Source organism: Zingiber officinale, chromosome 4B (genome assembly GCF_018446385.1).
Source record: "Zingiber officinale cultivar Zhangliang chromosome 4B, Zo_v1.1, whole genome shotgun sequence".
Lineage (NCBI taxonomy): Eukaryota > Viridiplantae > Streptophyta > Magnoliopsida > Zingiberales > Zingiberaceae > Zingiber > Zingiber officinale.
The window spans coordinates 3,155,003-3,176,183 of NC_055993.1; the positions used below are offsets into that span (position 1 = coordinate 3,155,003).

The 21,181-nt window shown below is 38.7% G+C and overlaps 1 protein-coding gene and 1 long non-coding RNA gene across 3 annotated transcripts; both read left to right on the forward strand.

Annotated features, from left to right (window-relative positions):
* The first annotated feature begins 17,963 nt into the window (after nucleotides 1-17,963).
* On the forward strand, nucleotides 17,964-18,434 carry LOC121977317. 2 transcript variants are annotated; one of them, XR_006110782.1, is made up of 4 exons: nucleotides 17,964-18,000; nucleotides 18,085-18,161; nucleotides 18,244-18,301; nucleotides 18,386-18,434. It is a non-coding gene; the product is annotated as an uncharacterized LOC121977317 (long non-coding RNA). The 2 variants fall into 2 exon arrangements; XR_006110783.1 differs by lacking the exon at nucleotides 18,386-18,434 and having other exon boundaries at nucleotides 18,244-18,302.
* A 448-nt stretch (nucleotides 18,435-18,882) lies between these two features.
* On the forward strand, nucleotides 18,883-20,358 carry LOC121977249 (cysteine proteinase inhibitor 6-like). Its single transcript, XM_042529840.1, has 3 exons — nucleotides 18,883-18,936; nucleotides 19,452-19,653; nucleotides 20,132-20,358. Exons 1-3 carry the CDS (start codon nucleotides 18,883-18,885, stop codon nucleotides 20,356-20,358), a joined length of 483 nt encoding a protein of 160 aa, XP_042385774.1.
* The last annotated feature ends 823 nt before the right edge of the window (nucleotides 20,359-21,181 follow it).

Consider the following 21,181-nt stretch of genomic DNA (forward strand, 5'->3'; position numbering starts at 1 on the left):
AGAGGAGATTGACTAGTGCACCTATTCTGACACTGCCAGAAAATGCAGACAGCTTCGATATTGTTGGAGTGTATACTGAGAGCCTAAGCTTTGTAAACATTCATTATGAATAAAGAATCACATTTGGTCTGATTATCTACATTTGTTTGTAGTTGTTCATTTAATTTATATTGTAGATAACATAGTATGTGGTGTCACATACAGAAGATGATGTTATCAGTACCTTATAAATTATAAACAGTAGCTCACGACCAGAATGGAAAGGAACAAACCATTAGAAGGTCGTAGTGTAATTAGGTATTAGTTTATCTTGACTATATAATTACACTAGTACACTCAGAGTGTATTGAGTAGGACCATTTGAGGTCGTTTCTTTTATACTGACTTTGTAAAGGAACAAAGACCTCAGTTATTATGGAAGTGTGTGCTCTTAATCCTAATATAATAACAAGCACATATGTTTGATATTTATTTCTTTAATTTATCAATGGGTGAGATTTAGTTCGATGAATCAATAAACCCGATAAGTTGGGAAATGGTATCACTCATAGTGTGTGTTGTTGATTATAGAAGGAAACTGTGTCCTAGTGATGCTAGGTTGATAATGTCCTCAAGAGGAGCTCATAAAGATTGTCATGTTAAACCCTGCAGGTGGACTTAGTCCGACATGATAATAAGGTTGAGTGGTACTACTCTTGGACTTAGATATTAATTAAATGAGTTATCAGTAACTCACTTAATTAGTGGACATTCGATATCTTAAACACAGGGAGACTAACACACTCATAATAAGAAGGAGCCCAAAAATGTAATTTGGGATTGGTGCGGTAGTTCAATGATAGTTCTCTAGTGGAATGAATTATCATTGATAAAATTAAGTTGTGTGTTCGGGGCGAACACGGGATGCTTAATTTTATCGGGAGACCAAAACCAATTCCTCCTCTCGGTCCCTATCGTAGCCTCTTATTTATAGAGTACTATACCCACCTATACCCACCTTCTATACCCACCCAAAGGGGGCCGGCCAAGCTAGCTTGGGAATCAAGCTAGGGCCGGCCTAGGTATACTTTGGGGTGGCCGGCCCTAGCTTGAACCCAAGCTAGTAGGGCCGGCCAAATAAAATTAAAAAGGGATTTTAATTTTAGTTTTTATTATGTGGAAGAAATAATTTATTAAAGAGAATTAAAATTAAAATATCTCTTGTAAAAGATCTACAAAGGATTAAGAAAGAGATTAGATCTTTTTCCTAATTTGTAGATTGGTAAGATATTTTATTTTCTCTTTAAAATTATCCACATGATTGATAAAATTAAAATTATAGAAATTTCCTTTTATTAACCATGAAGAGATTTTAAAGAGAAATTTTATTTTTTTAAAATTTCCGGAAACAAATTAGGAAGTTTTAATTGTTGATTGAAACTTGTCCTAATTGTTTTCCAATTGTGGTGGCCGGCCACTTAGAATTAATTGGGGAAATTTTATTTTATTTCTCTCAATTAAATCATGTCAAGGAAATTAAGGAAAATTTATTTCCTAATTTGCCTAGGCCAAGGAATATAAAAGAAGGGGTGAGGGTGCCTTCAAGAGACACAACCTCTATTGTTTTCTCTCCCTTTTCCTTGGTGATTGTGGCCGGCCATTACTCTCTCCCTCTCTTCCTCTTGTGGTGGCTGAACCTCTTCCTCTCCCTTGGAGTTCTTGTGGTGGCCGGATACTACTTGGAGAAGAAGAAGAAGAAGGGGAGAAAGCTAGCATCTCTTGGAGCTTGGTTAGTATTTTGATTTTCTTCTTTGGTAAAGTTCTTCCTTTGTGGCCGAACCTTGCTTGGAGGAGAAGAAGGTGGTTGGTGGTTTCTCATCTTGGAAGATCGTTGCCCACACAACGTCCGAGGTTAGAAGAGGAATACGGTAGAAGATCAAGAGGTTTTTCTACAAGGTATAACTAGTAATTTCTATTTCCGCATCATGCTAGTTATTTATGGAAATAATACCAAATACAAGAGGCTTACGTTCTAGTATTTCGAATATGGTTTTTCGAAGTTGTGTTCTTTTGTTTCTTTCTTTTCCTTGTGATTTGATTGTTCTCTTTGGTTAACCTAAAGTTATTTTAGGAAATTAAATATTAGCTTTCTATTAAAGGTTTTGTCTAGTCGGTGGTGGTTGCTCCCATATCCAAGAAGGCCATGTGCCTCGCCACGTCGAACCTTTTATGGAAATTGATATTTAATGGAATTAATAACTTAAGGAGACTTGGGTCGAACGTGTTAAGTTCCGCAGGAGATCCAAGTCAAAACCTAAAAGAACAAATAGATTAAGTTTTGGATCAAGCGTGTTAAGTTCCGCAGGAGATCCAAAATTTAATTTAAAAGAACACATGGTAGCTAGGAAAAGGTTCAGACCTTTGTACAAAATTTTTGTACAGTGGAACCTATAGGCTTTCCGAGTAGCAACCAACAATTGGTATCAGAGCTAGGGTTTTGCCTCTGTGTATTTGGTATTTAGTTTAATTATGCACATGTCATACATAATTTAGGCAGGATAATAGTAGGATGTGCTAACTTTGTGGATGCAGGATCCAACTATTATGGCTTTTAGTTAATTATGTGTGTGATTGGACCCTTGGACATGTCAAGGGCAATTTATATGTGTGTGCATGATTGTATTAAAATACAGCAGGAGCTGTATTTAGTTTTATTAGGATTTTATTTTTGATCTAGATACATGTACATTCCATTTATAGAATATAGGATCAAAATGTAAAATTCTATTTATGTCGCGGATCGAATCTTGCAAAGCGTGGAACCTTCTAAGGACCAGAGGCGCAGCGGAACTCGGAGCAAGATGGATGCGACAGATAGACCCGGTGGCGGTGGCCAAATATGGCAGCAGCTTCGGATGACAACACACGGAGGACAATTAAAGATAAAAGCCATAATAGTTGAAAATTAGATTTTCTATTTATTGCTTTTATATTGTGTTGTGTGTGCATGTTAGTTTACAAGTTTAGTAGGCTAGCATAGTTAAAATTCCTCATTTATAAATAACTAAGTGGGAGAGGATTTTAAGTAAATCCCATGGTCTCCATTCTTGGTTTGTAAGTGATGCAAACAAGCTTGCGCGTCTGAGTGCCTTCCTCCATAACGGATGAGCTTGTTTGCGGATCACTAGAACAGACTTCCATTTTGGATGACTATAGGAAGTTAATTAGGCGTGTGATCTTCCCCAGCGGAAGGGCATAATCTTATTAATGGACTTAGTGTCAAGTAATGGTGTACACTTAGACACATCTAATAGTATCCTCCCAAACGGTCATCGCTATTATTTGTGTGACCAAATAATACCAACTATTAATTTTATTTGTCAAAAGTTAGGTTGACAAGATAATAAAATTAATGGGTTAAAACCCTCCTTTTACAAATGTTGAATTTGTATACGTCCACACTAACGTGGCATACAAAATTCACGGTGTTTTAAGGTGTTGGTTAATTTAAAATAGTATTGTTTGAGGAATCAATATTATTCTAAATTTAGAGTTCTGACCAAAAGTTATTTGTGATTCTTAGGATGACTTTCAACCCACTGTCCATCATACTTCAACAAAATAGACTTACTGGACCTAATTACATAGATTGGAAAAGAAACCTAGACATTGTTCTTACTGTTGAAAGCTATAAATTTGTACTGACTGAGCAGTGCCCTGAAACACCTACTGGTGAATCTACCCAAGAGGAGATTGAATATCATAGGAAATGGGTAAAAGCAGATGAGATGGCGCGGTGTTACATTTTGGCTTCAATGTCAAATGTATTGCAACATCAGCATCAAGATTTACCAACAGCCTATGATATTATGAACAATCTCAAGGAACTCTTTGGTCATCAGGATAGGGCTTCTAGACAAGAAGCTATGAGAAAGATAATGACAGCCACCATGCAAGAGGGTACTCCTGTGAGGATCATATCCTAAACATGATGGCTTATCCGAAAAATACTGATCCTTGGAGGAGAAATTGATGGAAACCCGGATCGATATGATCCTCCAAACCCTTTTGAGCAGTTCCGTTTGAACTATAATATGAATAAAGGATTTATTCATTAGGGGAACTCCTGACGAACTTCAAGGTTATTTCGTCACAATGCTCAAATTCACTATGTTGAAAATGGTTCTACTTCTAAACCGAAGGTAAGAAGAAGAAGAAACAAAATGGTTCAGCAAAGAAAGTGAATAAATCTCGGAGTACGGTTTAAAATTGGAATGAAGAAGCAGAAGGGCAAGTGCTTCATCTGCGAGACATTGGAAGGCGGACTATCCTCGTAAGAACCAAAACAAAGGTATATCTCATACTCTAGTTGTTGAAACATGTTTAGCGGTGTTATCTACCACAACCTGGTGTGTGATACGGGAGCCATTGATCATGTCTGCAATTCCTTGCGGGGGTTCCAGGAAACCCTCTGAAGGGAGATTACTGTCTACATGGGCAATGCTACTAAGGTGGCGGCAGTTGCAGTGGGAGGCGTCTACTTATCTTTTAGTAGAAATAGAAATTTGGTTTAAGAAATTGTCTTTATGTACAGTTTTAGAAAGAATTTAATTTCAGTTTCTAAACTGTTTTAGATGGATATTCAGTTTCTTTCGATAATGATGTAGTTATTAAAAGAAATAAAGTGATTATCTGTTACGGTGCATTAGTTGGCAATTTGTATATTTTAAATCAAATTCTTCCACAAAGCAAAACATGGAAATTTATAATTCATCTTCTAATTCTAATAAGAGAAAAGAACCTTGAAATGAACCAAGCATATCTTTGGCATCTAAGGCTTGGTCATATTAACATAAGTAGGATTCAGAGGCTTATAGCCGATGGACTTTAAGTTCATTAGAGTTGGAAAATTTTCCAACTTGTGAATCTTCTTAGAAGGTAAAATGACCAAAAGGTTCAAGGCCAAGGGTATAGAGCCAAAGAAGTGTTAGAGTTGATTCACTCTGATTTGTGTGGATATCTGTCCAGGCAAGAGGAGGTTTGAATATTTTGTCTCTTTCATGGGCGATTATTCAAGATATGGATACATTTACCTAATGCGCAGCACGGAGTGCTTTGATAAGTTCAAAGAATACAAGGCTGATGTGGAGAAACGACTAGGTAAAAGTATCAAGACACTACGATCAGATCGTGGTGGCGAATACCTCTTAGGAGAGTTTAGGAATTATTTATCGAGGGATTCAATCCCAATTGTGCGCACCTGGAAGAATGGTGTGGCAGAGCGAAGGAATAGGACTCTTATGGAGATGGTTAGATCAATGATGAGTTATTGAAATTACCAAATTCGTTTGGGGATATGCTCTGAAACAGTATCGTTCCGAACTTAGTACCTTCTAAATCAGTTTCTTCTCTCCCATAGAATTGTGGAATGGCGAAACCCAGTCTAAGACATATTCGGATATGGGGTAGTCCGACACATGTCTTGAAACCGAGATCTTGATAAGTTAGAATCTCGAGAAGTTCGCGTGTTTGTAGGATATCCCAAAGGAGCGAAAGGTGGTTTATTTTATAGTCCTAAAGACCGGAAGGTCATTGTTAGCACCAATGCCCAGTTTTAGAAGAAGACTATATAATGGATCACAAGCCGATAGTAAACTTGTTTTAGAAGAACTTAGAGAGGACATGTCTACTTCATTACAACGATGACAAGATGAAGTACCACAAGAGCGCAACACGTGTCACACATGATACACAACCACAGACGATTGCCTCGTCGTAGTGGGAGGGTTGTGTTAACTGAAAGATTCATGTTTTGGGAGAGTCTTGGGACTTGATCCGGGTAAACATGAACCCGATCCATCATATGAAGCACTCCAAGATATAGATGCAGCATCTTGGCAAAGGCAATGAATTAAAATAGAGTCCATGTACTCTAATAAGGTGCGGGAGCTTGTAGAACCACCGATGGTGTAAAAGCCGTTGGATGCAAGTGGATTTACAAAGGAAAAGAGGGAGACGGGAAGGTAGAAACCTTCAAAGCTAGGCTTGTTGCGAAAGGGTACACTCGAAAAGAGGAATTATGAGGAAACCTTTTCACCGGTAGCCATGCTTAAGTCTATCCGGATACTCTTATCCATTCTCGCTCATGGATTATGAGATTTGGCAAATGGATGTCAAGACTTTCCTTAATGGAAGTCTTGAAGAGAACATCCATATGAAGCAACCGAAGGATTTATTGAAAAGGCAAAGAGCATCTAGTATGCAAGCTCAATCGGTCCATTTATGGTGAACAAGCTTCAAGTCTTGGAACATCCGGTTTAATGAAGTAATCCAGTCATATGGATTTATTCAGTGTCCGGATGAGTCTTGTGTATACAAGAAGTGTAACGGAAACGTGGTGGTATTTCTTGTACTATATGTAGATGATATTTTGTTAATTGACAACAATGTCAAGGTATTATCGGACGTAAGGGTATGGTTGTCCAAACAATTTGATATGAAGGACTTAGGAGATTGTGCACACATTCTTGGGATCAAAGTTATAAGGGATCGCAAGAAAAGAATGTTGTGTCTGTCCCAAGCTTCATATATAGATACAATCCTTGCTCATTTTAGCATGCAGGATTCCAAGAAAGGTTTCTTACCTTTTAGGCATGGAATAGCTCTATCTAAAGAGATGTCTCCGAAGACATCAAAGGAGATAGAGGACATGAAAGCAGTTCCTTATGCTTCGGCTGTAAGAAGCCTAATGTATGCAATACTATGTACGAGACCTGATATCTGTTTTACCGTGGGCATGGTTAGCAGATATCAGAGTAACCCTGGACAAGGACATTGGACTGCGGTAAAGCATATATTAAAGTATCTGAGAAGGACTAGAGATTATATGCTAGTTTACCACGCAGACGATTTGCTCCCTGTGGGTTACACGGATTCAGATTTCCAATCAGATAGGGACAACAGTAAGTCTACATCAGGCTATGTGTTTACTTTGGGAGGTGGAGCCATTGCATAGAGGAGTGTTAAGCAGAAATACGTTTCGGACTCAACCATGTAGCGGCCTCTGAGGCAGCTAAAGAAGCAGTATGGCTCAGGAACTTTCTAATGGACTTAGATGTGATTCTGGTTTGCCCAAAATCATCACAATTTATTGTGATAACAGTGATCAATTGCAAACTCGAAGGAACCACGAGCCCATAAGGCAAGTAAACATATAAAAGTACCACTTGATAAGAGATATCGTGAGCGAGGAGAAGTTGTCATCGCCAAGATTGCATCAGTGGATAACTGGCGGATCCTTTCACTAAGGCCCTTCCGTGAAAGCTTTCGATCGGCATGTGGAGGAATGGGAATCGGATGTATGGTAGAAGATATGGCGGCTTAGTCATTAGTATAAGTGGGAGATTGTTGGAGTGTATACTGAGAGCCTAAGCTTTGTAAACATTCATTATGAATAAAGAATCACATTTGGTCCGATTATCTACATTTGTTTGTAGTTGTTCATTTAATTTATATTGTAGATAACATAGTATGTGGTGTCACATACAGAAGATGATGTTATCAGTACCTTATAAATTATAAACAGTAGCTCACGACCAGAATGGAAAGGAACAAACCATTAGAAGGTCGTAGTGTAATTAGGTATTAGTTTATCTTGACTATATAATTACACTAGTACACTCAGAGTGTATTGAGTAGGACCATTTGAGGTCGTTTCTTTTATACTGACTTTATAAAGGAACAAAGACCTCGGTTATTATGGAAGTGTGTGCTCTTAATTCTAATGTAATAACAAGCACATATATTTGATATTTATTTCTTTAATTTATCAATGGGTGAGATTTAGTTCGATGAATCAATAAACCCGATAAGTTGGGAAATGGTATCACTCATAGTGTGTGTTGTTGATTATAGAAGGAAACTGTGTCCTAGTGATGCTAGGTTGATAATGTCCTCAAGAGGAGCTCATAAAGATTGTCATGTTAAACCCTGCAGGTGGACTTAGTCCGACATGATAATAAGGTTGAGTGGTACTACTCTTGGACTTAGATATTAATTAAATGAGTTGTCAGTAACTCACTTAATTAGTGGACATTCGATATCTTAAACACAGGGAGACTAACACACTCATAATAAGAAGGAGCCCAAAAATGTAATTTGGGATTGGTGCGGTAGTTCAATGATAGTTCTCTAGTGGAATGAATTATCATTGATAAAATTAAGTTGTGTGTTCGGGGCGAACACGGGATGCTTAATTTTATCGGGAGACCAAAACCAATTCCTCCTCTCGGTCCCTATCGTAGCCTCTTATTTATAGAGTTCTATACCCACCTATACCCACCTTCTATACCCACCCAAAGGGGGCCGGCCAAGCTAGCTTGGGAATCAAGCTAGGGCCGGCCTAGGTATACTTTGGGGTGGCCGGCCCTAGCTTGAACCCAAGCTAGTAGGGCCGGCCAAATAGAATTTAAAAGGGATTTTAATTTTAGTTTTTATTATGTGGAAGAAATAATTTATTAAAGAGAATTAAAATTAAAATATCTCTTGTAAAAGATCTACAAAGGATTAAGAAAGAGATTAGATCTTTTTCCTAATTTGTAGATTGGTAAGATATTTTATTTTCTCTTTAAAATTATCCACATGATTGATAAAATTAAAATTATAGAAATTTCCTTTTATTAACCATGAAGAGATTTTAAAGAGAAATTTTATTTTTTCCGGAAACAAATTAGGAAGTTTTAATTGTTGATTGAAACTTGTCCTAATTGTTTTCCAATTGTGGTGGCCGGCCACTTAGAATTAATTGGGGAAATTTTATTTTATTTCTCTCAATTAAATCATGTCAAGGAAATTAAGGAAAATTTATTTCCTAATTTGCCTAGGCCAAGGAATATAAAAGAAGGGGTGAGGGTGCCTTCAAGAGACACAACCTCTATTGTTTTCTCTCCCTTTTCCTTGGTGATTGTGGCCGGCCATTACTCTCTCCCTCTCTTCCTCTTGTGGTGGCCGAACCTCTTCCTCTCCCTTGGAGTTCTTGTGGTGGCCGGATACTACTTGGAGAAGAAGAAGAAGAAGGGGAGAAAGCTAGCATCTCTTGGAGCTTGGTTAGTATTTTGATTTTCTTCTTTGGTAAAGTTCTTCCTTTGTGGCCGAACCTTGCTTGGAGGAGAAGAAGGTGGTTGGTGGTTTCTCATCTTGGAAGATCGTTGCCCACACAACGGTTAGAAGAGGAATACGGTAGAAGATCAAGAGGTTTTCTACAAGGTATAACTAGTAATTTCTATTTCCGCATCATGCTAGTTATTTATGGAAATAATACCAAATACAAGAGGCTTACGTTCTAGTATTTCGAATATGGTTTTTCGAAGTTGTGTTCTTTTGTTTCTTTCTTTTCCTTGTGATTTGATTGTTCTCTTTGGTTAACCTAAAGTTATTTTAGGAAATTAAATATTAGCTTTCTATTAAAGGTTTTGTCTAGTCGGTGGTGGTTGCTCCCATATCCAAGAAGGCCATGTGCCTCGCCACGTCAGTACTGGGAACCTTTTATGGAAATTGATATTTAATGGAATTAATAACTTAAGGAGACTTGGGTCGAACGTGTTAAGTTCCGCAGGAGATCCAAGTCAAAACCTAAAAGAACAAATAGATTAAGTTTTGGATCAAACGTGTTAAGTTCCGCAGGAGATCCAAAATTTAATTTAAAAGAACACATGGTAGCTAGGAAAAGGTTCAGACCTTTGTACAAAATTTTTGTGCAGTGGAACCTATAGGCTTTCCGAGTAGCAACCAACAGATATATCTAGTGACGCCTCTAAATTGGGATTAGGAGCAGTGCTGATGCAGGATGGCAGGGTAATCGCCTATGCCTCCAGACAGCTCAAGGATTATGAGAAGAACTACCCTACTCATGATCTTGAGCTTGCAGCAGTGGTGTTCGCTCTCAAAATTTGGAGACATTACTTGTATGGAGCTCAGTGCAGAGTGTATACAGATCATCAGAGTCTGAAGTACTTCTTCACTCAGAAGGATCTGAATATGCGACAGTGCAGGTGGCTAGAGCTAGTCAAAGATTATGACATAGACATCCTCTACCACCCAGGGAAAGCCAATAGGGTAGCAGATGCACTTAGCAGAAAATCCAGCGCTACCTTATTATCTCTAGCAGCCATGTCACCACCCCTACAGAAGGAGATCGCGGATTTTGGTCTCGAACTCATCGTCGGACAGCTCTCTACTATGACCTTAGAGTCTACCTTGCTTGGTGATATTCGATCAGCTCAGGATGGACCCCGAAATTGAGAAAATCAAGCAAGGGCTAACAGAATCAGAAAGTAGAGAGAGTGTCCGATAGCGGGCGTTGTATTTTGGTGATAGACTAGTGTTCCGGATCATGAGGAGCTACGGAGGCAGATTTTAGATGAGGCTCACAGGACTCCCTATGCGATGCATCCAGGCTCCACCAAAATGTATCAAGACCGAAGAAACGTTTTTGGTGGCCCGGGATGAAGCGAGACATCGCCAGATATGTTAGCATCCGCCTCACCTGTCAGAGGGTCAAGGCAGAACATCAGCGACCAGGAGGAGTTCTGCAGCCTATACATATCCCAGAATGGAAGTGGGAGGATATCTCGATGGACTTCATAGTGGGGCTACCCAGAACCACGAATGGTTTTGAGGCCATCCGGGTAATAGTCGACAGTTGACTAAATCAGCCCACTTTTTAGCTATCAAGATATCCTACTCCATGGAGAAGCTAGCTCGGTTGTATCTCCGGGAGATCGTGACTACATGGAGTCCCACGAACCATCATTTCGAACAGAGACAGTAGATTCACATCACACGGGAGTGCGTACAGCAACATTGGGCACCAAATTGAAATTCAACACAGATTCCATCCTCAGACGGATGGTCGACGGAGCGAAAATCGGTACTCGAAGATATGCTCCGTGCCTAGACTTCGAGGAAGTTGGTGCAAATATCCGAGTTTAGCGAATTTGCATACAACAGTTATCGTGCCACTATCGGCATGGCACCTTATGAGGCACTCTATGGGCGGAGGGATCACCAATCTGTTGGTATGAGAGTGGTGAGCAGAAGGAACTAGAGCTTGAGGCGATCTAGTGGCGAGATACCACAGCGACCATCCAAGCAGATCCGCGAGAGATAGAGGCAGAGCCGCCAGAAAAGCTATGCTGATACACGACGCAGACCCCTAGAGTTTTCAGTTGGGGATACAGTTTTCCTCAGAGTAGCTCCCATGAAGGGAGTCATGCGTTTTGGGAAGAAGGGCAAGCTAGCTCCCAGATATGTGGGACCATACTTTATCATGAAGAGAGTGGGCAAGGTAGCATATGAGTTAGAGCTACCTCAGGAGATGTCAGCCGTCCACAACGTATTTCATGTCTCCATGCTGAAGAAGCATACCCTAGACGCCACCCAGGTGATTGAGCCCCAGTTGGTACAGGTCCGTGATGATCTCAGCTATGACAGTCGGCCTATTCAGATAATAGACCGAGCAGTAAAGAAATTACGGAACAAGGAAGTACCATTAGTCAAAGTCAGTTGGCAAAATCACACAGCAGCAGAGGCGACTTGGGAGACAGAGGCCAGCATGAGACAGAAGTACCCAGAATTGTTCTTAGTTCGAGGATGAACTTTTTATAAGGTATGGGGGATTGTAACGCCTGAAAATTCTCAAAACTATTTTAGAGTCATTCTAAGATTTTTCTGGAATTTTTAGATATTTTTCCGGAATTTTCCGAGTATCGGAAGTAGCAAAAATAATTAGAACCGTAAAATAGCTTAGGCGGGAATCGAACCCGAGACCTATGGTTTACAGATAAGATTAGTAACCGGTGAACCCAGCAGGGCCGTGCTGAAAGAAAGGAGAACCAAATATATTTATATTAGAGTTGGGTTCAGTAAACCACTTAATATAAATAATAAACTTAAGTTGGAGTTGGGTTATTATTATTTTGGTTCGGCACCTTCTCCTCTCAACCCCTCACGCCGGCGCCCTCTTCTTCTCCTCTTCCTCACGCACGGCACACCAAGCCCAAGGTCCATCGGTTCACCTTCCGGCGACGACTCCAACACGAAAGAGGTTCTTCTCCGCGAGAGGAACGCGAAGACGTGATCGGATCGTCGAGAGGATCATCTCCACCGGAACTCTAGCGAATAGAATCGTAAGAAATTACGATCAAAAGGTAAGAAACCCCTCACCTGCAGTATAATAGCTTTCGTTTGATTGCATACTGTTAGATTTAGCTATATGCAGGTTTTTCGGCACATAGGGTGTGTTTTAACCCTCCTCGAGGATTTAGGGATCTAGTTGAACACCTCCAGACGGGCCGGACAAGTTGTTCCCCTTTAGTTGGAGATTCTAGACGTTGTCGGGTGCCTAGAGGTGATCTCCCTATTAGAGGAGAGAGTTGGAGCACACCAAGTGTTCGGTAAAATGTTAGTGTAGCTAAATACCACCTCAGTTATGTTTAATAGCTCAGTTAGATGCATTAGAGGCATTTAAACCAGCACATTAGTTTAGTTCAGTTTTATGGGACTACGGTCCAATGGGTGGGCTCCCACAGTCGCCTCTAGGTTCAGATAACCTAGCTCTAGGTTCAGATAACCTAGAAACAGCATGTTATATCAGTTAGCTATAGATATCAGTATTTTATTTTCAGTGGCACTGTACTGGATTAGATATCCATTGGGTTGGACTCCCACAGTCGTCCCTAGGTTCAGATAGCCTAGACAACCCTGCTAAATTCGGGACTTGCAACCCCGGGTCTAGTAGGGATGCGCGCACAGCAAGTACAGTTGCCGGGCCCAACAGCATGTTTAGTATTTTCACCTATTATGTATTAGATTTCAAAAAAACTCAAAATCAATTATGCTAGTTGAGTTTGTTTCCAGTTACAGATTTAGTTTCAGTTAGTTTAGCTATATTCAGTTCAGTGTTTATTTGGTTGCTTTGCCATGATTCAGTGCTTATGCCATGCTTATATGTTATGCCATGATTGTATGCTTATATGCCATGCCATGCTCAGTTTATTCAGTACATTCAGCATATGTTTTAAACCGCATGATTTCAAAGCATATTTGCATCGTCGCATATTTTTGTGAGGTAGATGGTTTCTTACTAAGCTTTTTGGCTTACAGATACTATTTTCCTTATACTGCAGATACAGGAAAAAGGAAAATGGACTAGCAGAGGAAGCTGGAGGGCAATGCAAAGATGGTGGGTGTGTATGGAACTGGAATCAAAGGTCCTTAGGGGACGTAGCAAATTGAGCATTGGACTCTTTAGCATTTACTTTAGCAGTTTAGTTATTGGTTTGGGTTTTCATGTTCTAAGCACTTTTAGTTGTGTGTTGTCACGAATTCCTAAACTATGCCCTATGTTAAGTTAGATTACTAGTTTATGTCGTTAAAATGTTATTACATGTTGTTAGAATAGTTTATGATGCATTAGTTAGATGTTATGTGGGGTTTCGGCATGCCAAAGTGTTGGAAATCAGAGTTCCCCGGGTGAAATCAGGCTCTGATCGGTCTCCCGACCGATCAGGGCCAGGCTGTGTCACTGGATCGGTCGGCCGACCGATCCAGCCAGATACAGTATGCTACTGTATCCTCCTGGATCGGTCAGCCGACCGATCCAGTACAACACAGTAGCGAGTCCCCGATTTCCAGGTTCCTGGATCGGTCAGCCGACCGATCCAGACATACCTGGATCGGTCGTGCCGACCGATCAGGACACTCCTGGATCGGTCGGTAGACCGATCCAGCTGGGGACAGAAGCGATGCAGCTTCGTGATCGGACAGCCGACCGATCCAGGGTCTTGTGACCATACCAGTATCAGCAGATCGGTCTGTGGATCGGTCCGGAGGATGTTACCAGTGGTAAATACCTCCCCTAGCAAGTGTACAACTCTTAGGTACACCCAGAGCATTAAGTTTTGATCAGTTTAGTAGAAAATTTCTAATTAGCCCAGTCTTCCGCGCAGCATAGTTTAGCCATAACTGTAGCTATTCGCCTTACAGCCTAGTAGTAGAAGGCGGGTCGTTACAAACACTTAGTTTAATTTTTAACATAGACTTAGCTAATTATTTTGTCAAGTACCTAGCTTTCAAAAGAAGTTGATTAAAAACTTGGCATTAAAAATTAAGGTTTTTTTAGAAAAAAACTTAGTCAAAAGTGCTCAACTTAAAATAAATTTTGATTAAAGCTTAGTTTTAAAAAATAATTATAAAAACTAAGTTAAGTACTTAGATCCTTTTTTTTAATTAAAGACTTAGCTAAACTTCAGCTTTGAAAAATACTTAGTTTTCTTAACAAAGACTTGTTAGAATGTATACTAAAAGTCTAATTTTTTGTAAACATTTATTTTGAAATAAGAATCACATTGGTCAAATCTCTACATTTATGATAAATATAGTTGTCCATTTAATTTATATTGTAAAAAATATGGTATGAGGAGACACACAGAAGATCATGTTATTAGTTCCTTATAAATTATAAATAATTGCTCACAACCAAGATGGAATGGGACAAACCATTGGAGTGGTTGTAGTGTAATTAGGTATTAGTTTATCTTGACTAATAAATTACACTAGTACACTATGAGTGTATTAAGTAGGACCATTTGAGGTTGTTCTTTTTATACTGACTGCATAAAAGAACAAAACCTCTATTATTATGAAAGTGTGTACTCTAAATCATGATATAATAACAAACACGTATACTTAATATTTATTTTTTTAATTTATCAAAGGGTGTAATTTAGTTCGTTAAATCAATATGTCCGATAAGTTGGGAAATGATATTATTTATATGGTATGTTGTTGATTATAGAATGAAACTGTATCCTAGTAATCTAAGTTGATGATGTTCCCTTGAGGAGCTCATAAGGATTGTCATGTAAACCCTGCAGGTGGATTTAGTCCGACATTACAATAAGGTTGAGTGGTACTACTCTTGGAGCTAGATATTAATTAAGTGAGTGTCAGTAACTCATTTAATTAATGGACATTCGATATCTTAAACACAGGGAGATTGACACACTCATAATAAGAAGGAGCTCATAATGTAATTTGGGATTGGTGCGGTAGTTTAATAGTAGCTCTTTAGTGATATGAGTTATTATTGATGAACTTGAGTTGGGTGTTCGGGGCAAACACGGGAAGCTCAAGCTCATCGGGAGACCAAAACTAAAATCCTCCTCTCGGTCCCTATTGTAGCCTCTTATATATATTCTTATATCCACCCAAAGCCTAGCCTCTTAGCCCATGCTAGGGGCCGGCCCCTATCCTTGCTTGGAGCCCAAGCAAGGGGCTTACCAAGCCAAGCTTGGAGCTCAAGCTAGGGTCGGCCAAGCCTTGCTTGGTGCCCAAGCAAGTGGTCGGCCAAGTAAGGAAAGGAAAGGAAAATTTTATTAAAAATAAAATTTTGATAAAATCTTTCCTTTATGTTTTTATCCACATGATTTTAAAAGAGAGTTTTTTAATTTTAAAATCTTTCCTTTTATAGATTTTCTATAAAGGATTAAAAGAGAGATTAGATATCTTTCCTTCTTTGTAGATATCTATAATGTTAAAAGAAAGATTTTAATTTTTAAGAAAACTTTCCTTTTTTGTAACCATGATATAAAAGGAGTTTTATTTTTAAAATCTTATATTTTATAGATATCCATAAAAGGATTTAAAAGAGAGAGATTTTAATTTATAAAATATTCCTTTTATAGCTAACTACAAAAGGGATATTTTAAAAGAGAGATTTTAATTTTTGTTTAAAATCTTTCCTTATTTTTTTAACAAGAGGTGGCCGGCCATGTCATGAATAGAAAAGAAAGTTTTATTTTTTGTTATAAAACTTTCCCTTTTTGGATTCACCAAGGATTATAAAAGAGAGGTAAAGGGTGTCTTCATGGAACACAACTTCCATTCTATTGTTCCTCTCTCTTTTCCTTTGGTGGCCGACCCTCTTCCTTTCTCTCTTTTCCTTTTGTTTTCCACATTGTGGCCGGCGACATCAAGTCTACTAGGAGCTTTGGTGGCCGGTTACTAGGAGGAGAAGAAGAAGAGAAAGGAGGCCCTCTTGTCTAGATCCCTTTGGTGGCCGGAGCTTGGAGGAAGAGAAGAAGGCTTTGGTGGATTTCTTCTTGGTAGATTGTCGCCCACACAACGTCCAAGAGAAGAAGAGGAATAAAATAGAAGATCAAGAGGTTTTTATTAACAAAGAAAGGTATAACTAGTTGTCTTATTCTGCATCATACTAGTTTTCTTTGTACGGATTTTTGAATTACCAAACACAAGATGCTAACGATTCTAGGAAATCGAATTTATGTTTCGATATTGTGTTTCTTTTGTTTTTCGATCTTGTGATTCGATTATTCTTATTGGTTAAACCTAGGGTTATTATAAGGAGATTAAATATTGAATTTCGTTGAAAGGCTTTGTCTAAGAAGTGGTGGATGATCCCATACCCAAGAAGGTCTAGTGGCTCGCCATGTTTAACCTGGAAGCCGATCTTTGAAATAAATATTTAATTAACTTTGTAACATGGGTGGATTTGGATTAATAATGTTAAGCATCTTTTGTGATCCTAGTCTAAACTTTAAGAACAGATAAGTTGAACTTGGAATCAATAATGTTAAGTTCTGTTTGCGATTCCAAATTTAGTTTCTAAAGAACACAATAGGTTGCTAGGAAAGGTTCAGGACTTATACAAAATTTTTGTAAGGGGAACCAGTACGATATTCCGAATAGCAACCAACAATTGGTATCAGAGCTAGGATATTGCCTCTCTGTGTTTGGTTTTTCAGTTTAATTATGCACATGTCATACATATTTTAGGCATGATAATAGTAGGATGTGCAAATAGATTAACTCTATGGTTGCAGGTTGTTGGTTGGTCTTAGGAGGATCGTATCGGCACTACAACAAAAACCCTCATAGACATCAGTGGAACAACAACGGTTTTAAACAAAAACCGATGTCTTTGAGTATTTTACACTGGTTTTTCCAAAAACCGGTGTCTATGAGCGCAGATTTTCGTAAATAGACATCGGTTTTTTTAGTCGATGTCTATGAGTACCCATTTTCATTAATAGACACCGGTTTTAACAACGGTTTTTAAAACCGATGTCTATGATAATTTTCTTGTTCTATCTACGAAATCGGATTGTAAAAAACTGTTGTTAAAAGTGATGTTAATGAACTAAAATAAAATAATTTAATTTTTCGACCAATACTTAGTTAAAATTTTCAACACTTCAACTCACCTAAACCTATTAATTAGTTAAACTGTTCTATTTAATTAGTTATTATTTTCAATACTGTGTTAAACTGTTCTATTTAATTTAATTTTCCTAAACCTATATGACGCGGTCCACGGGAGGCAGAGACAGAGAGCCGTCTTCAGGCGACTCACCTTCTCCGCCTCTATCTTCTCCTCCCCTCCCATCGCCGACCCAATCTCGACCTCCTTCGTTCTCCCAAATTGAAGCAGACATAAACAGAGATCGGAGATCTGTGTTTCCGATTCACCGCTCGATCCGCCATGATGCAGATAGGTTCCGAGAAAGTGTCGTCGCTCGATCTCTTGTCGGTCGTCGTCGCCTCCCTCTCCGGCGGATATGGGCTCGATTCCGGCACCGGGGATGCGTTCGTGGAGAACCAGCTGCTGATCGCCGTCCTGAGCATCGTCATCGCCATGCTCGTCGGTTGCATGGCAATCTTCTTCATCTGGCGATCGAGCGGAAGGAAGCCCGCCAGCCGCCGAAGCCGCTAGTGGTGAAGACCCAGATGGATACAGAGGAGGACCAAGGGAAGAAGAAGGACACCGTCTTCTTCGGGACGCAGACCAGGACGGCTGAGGGGTTCGCGAAGGTTAGGGTTTTTATCCGAGTAGTTCATTTTTTAAATTTTTCTCCCATGATCTTAGATTTCCCCCCCTTCTAGGCACTGGCTGAGGAGGCAAAAGCACGGTACCCTAATGCCATATTTAAACTCGTGGATATCGTAAGATCATCTTCCTTCTGTTTCAGATAATTGGAAATACTACTGATTAATTGACTGATCTGTAGTTAGTTTCCTCAATTATAGGACGAATATGCTACTGAGGATGATGAGTACGAGGAGAACCTAAAAAAGGAGAGCTTGGCTTTGTTCTTCTTGGCTACGTAAGTTGAAAGCCAGGAATTTTTTGTTTTTATAAACGATCAGTTTCCTCAAAGTTCGAGCTGATCCCTTTGTTTTTTTTAGGTATGGAGATGGCGAGCCTACTGATAATGCTGCCCGGTTCTACAAATGGTTTACAGAGGTTCTGGAAGCATGCACATTTAGTTAATCTATTCTACCAATAATCCTTTTGCCTTGATCGATTGCTGATTATTAGTTTTTATAGGGGAAAGAGAGAGGAACCTGGTTGGAAAATCTTCAATTTGGTGTGTTTAGTTTGGGCAATCAGAAATATGAACATTTTAATAAGGTTTGGCATGATGAAATTGTCAGTATTCTTTTTGTGGGAATTGCTTGGCTGATATATTTGTGTATTGTGTCCTTGCAAAGGTTGCTGTGGTGGTCGATGAACTGCTTCATGAGCAAGGTATATAGTCGATTTATTTAGTTTGTGATTTGACTAAGTCACATATGCTCCTAAAGCTGATTTTAAATCCTATCTCCAGTTGCAAGCTCAAAGTTCATGCATTTCATTTTTCTAGAGAATTTAACTTGTTTTGTAGACTACTTGTTACTCTAAAAACTTGTAAAGTCAACATGGTATGAGGAGTTACCTGTGTCAACGGCTGATTACCTCAATTTTGAAAAAGTCCTGAGTCCTTCGCTTATTGTTCAATTCTTAATTCAGTTCGGATTGTCAAGTACTCTTCCTTCTATCTGACTATGTCTATAGTAATACTTTATGATGCAGATTTCGATATTTACTTTGATGTTCATGTATGAAGTTTTCAGTTCTTTATGAACTAGCCTAGCATACGGCAATCTTCCAATTTTCTACTCTCAGGATAAGAATGTACAATAGTGAGCTTGTGGGATATAGATCAAACTTAATCATTTGGCACTATCTGCTTATGATTGACCCGTGGTTTTACTGCAAGCCCCTCTGAATTCCATGTTGCATTATCACCCCCTGAAATACTAGCATCACTGTAGGGATAGAATTGGTTATGGTATAGTTTTGACAAGGATTTCCAGGCAGGTTATAGGAATTATGAAACCAAGAGGAACCTAGTGTAATTAGGTCTAAAGGATAGTATTGATTATGATATAGTTTTGACAAGGATTTCCAATAGGTTATAACCATTTGAAACAAAGAGGAGCCTAGTGTAATTAGGTCTACAGGCGATGTTGCTGATTTTATTGGCCGACTTCTGGAATCAACCATTTTTTTCCTTTTCTTGGCTGATTTTATTTCTTCAACATTTTCCTCTAATTGATATCATTTTGTGTAGAATGCTCTTCTCAAGTTTACACAGTTATTGAAGGCCAAAGAGCAAGTTGTAGCTGGTAAAATGTACTACCTGACTCTGGAGGATAATGATTGTGGATCCAAAAAACAATATGAGGCTAAAGTTTGGGTCAAGCCTTGGATGAACTTCATGGAGCTTGAGGATTTTAAGCCACTGACTGATAGCCCTAGTACCTCCTCACAAGGTATGGTTGCTTTATTTGCTACCATTCATTCTCGCCAAAACTATTTCTTTTTAAAATCCCTATTTTCTCAGATAAGTTGATTCAAAATATGCCTTTCGCCAAGGCGTGTATTGTGGCTCATATACCTTTTTCTGTTACCGAACATATCACCAAAATTGAGTTCATTCTTTCTCTTTCATTTTTTTTTCTTTATCCAGGTGAATGATAATTTAGTTTGCTAAAGTTTCAATCCCCATAAGAGAACTTCATGGCGTGCACAGATGTGTGGTTTTGTTGCTGCCTTCCACAGTATATTTAACGAAGTTCTGTATATATGTGGTATGATATTGTTATAGCTTGTAAATTTTAATGAAATGGGCATTGCAAATTTTAATTAGTTTATTTTTGATAGATAGTAAATTTTAATTCACTTGATTTGCTTCATACATATGAAGCGACTATTTAATGTGTGTTGAATTTGTTTATCCTTGTTCTGCAGACAAGAAGCAATTGGAGCAAAGTAGTGAAGGGGAGAAGAAAGAAAGTGTTGGTGCTCCTTCCGAGAACAGAATCTTAAAGCAGAAGAAATCCAAGAAAGAAAAATCATCAAAGGAACAGGAGGAGCATGATCAAAATCAGGAGAAAGGAGACATTGAAGCTGAAGTGGTAGATGCATCTGCAGTTGACGTAAAGGAAAGGATAAAGAAGGTGGCCTCCATGAGGTAGAAGAAATCAAGCAAAGAGATGGATGTCGAATAGTTGAATAAAAGAGTTTCTTACTTAAGTAGTAGGCTAATTAGTACCTCAACTAGTCAATTGGTGGATATAGACTTGATGTGTATAATATGTTGATGTGTATAATATTTATGTGTTGGTTACATGGATATTGACTTGTCTGTATAATATCGATTTTTCACTGTTTCGGAAATCGAATCTGTGTCGTTAAACAATACTGATATTACATCGGTTTTTCACAAAATCGGTGTCATTAATTAATATTACATCGGTCGTATACCGCTGTCAAAATTGGTGTTATTAACATATAATATTACATCGGTTTTACATCCGGTGTCGTTAAGTGATACTACATCGATTTAAACCCGATGTCTAAAATGGCAGACCTTTTACATCGCCTTCATAGACATCGGTCGAAAATGTAATAGACACCGGTGGAAAACCGATGTCTATGAGGGTTTTTGTTGTAGTGCGGTTGCACTGTACAAAAATTTTGTACAAGTGTCGAACCTTTTCCTAAACAAGCTATTGTATTCTTTAGAAGTTAAATTAGGAATCGTAAACGAAACTTAACATTATTGATTCCAAATTTAACTTATCTGTTCTTAATGGTTTAGACTTGGATCGCAAGTGGAACTTAACACTATTGATCCAAATCAACCTATGTTATAAATTCCATTAAATATTAATTTCCAAAATTAACTTCCAGGACTGCATGGCGAGGCACATGACCTTCTTGGGTATGGGAGCATCCACCACCGCCTAGATAAAGCCTTTTAAGGAAAACTAATATTTAATTTCCTTATATAACTCT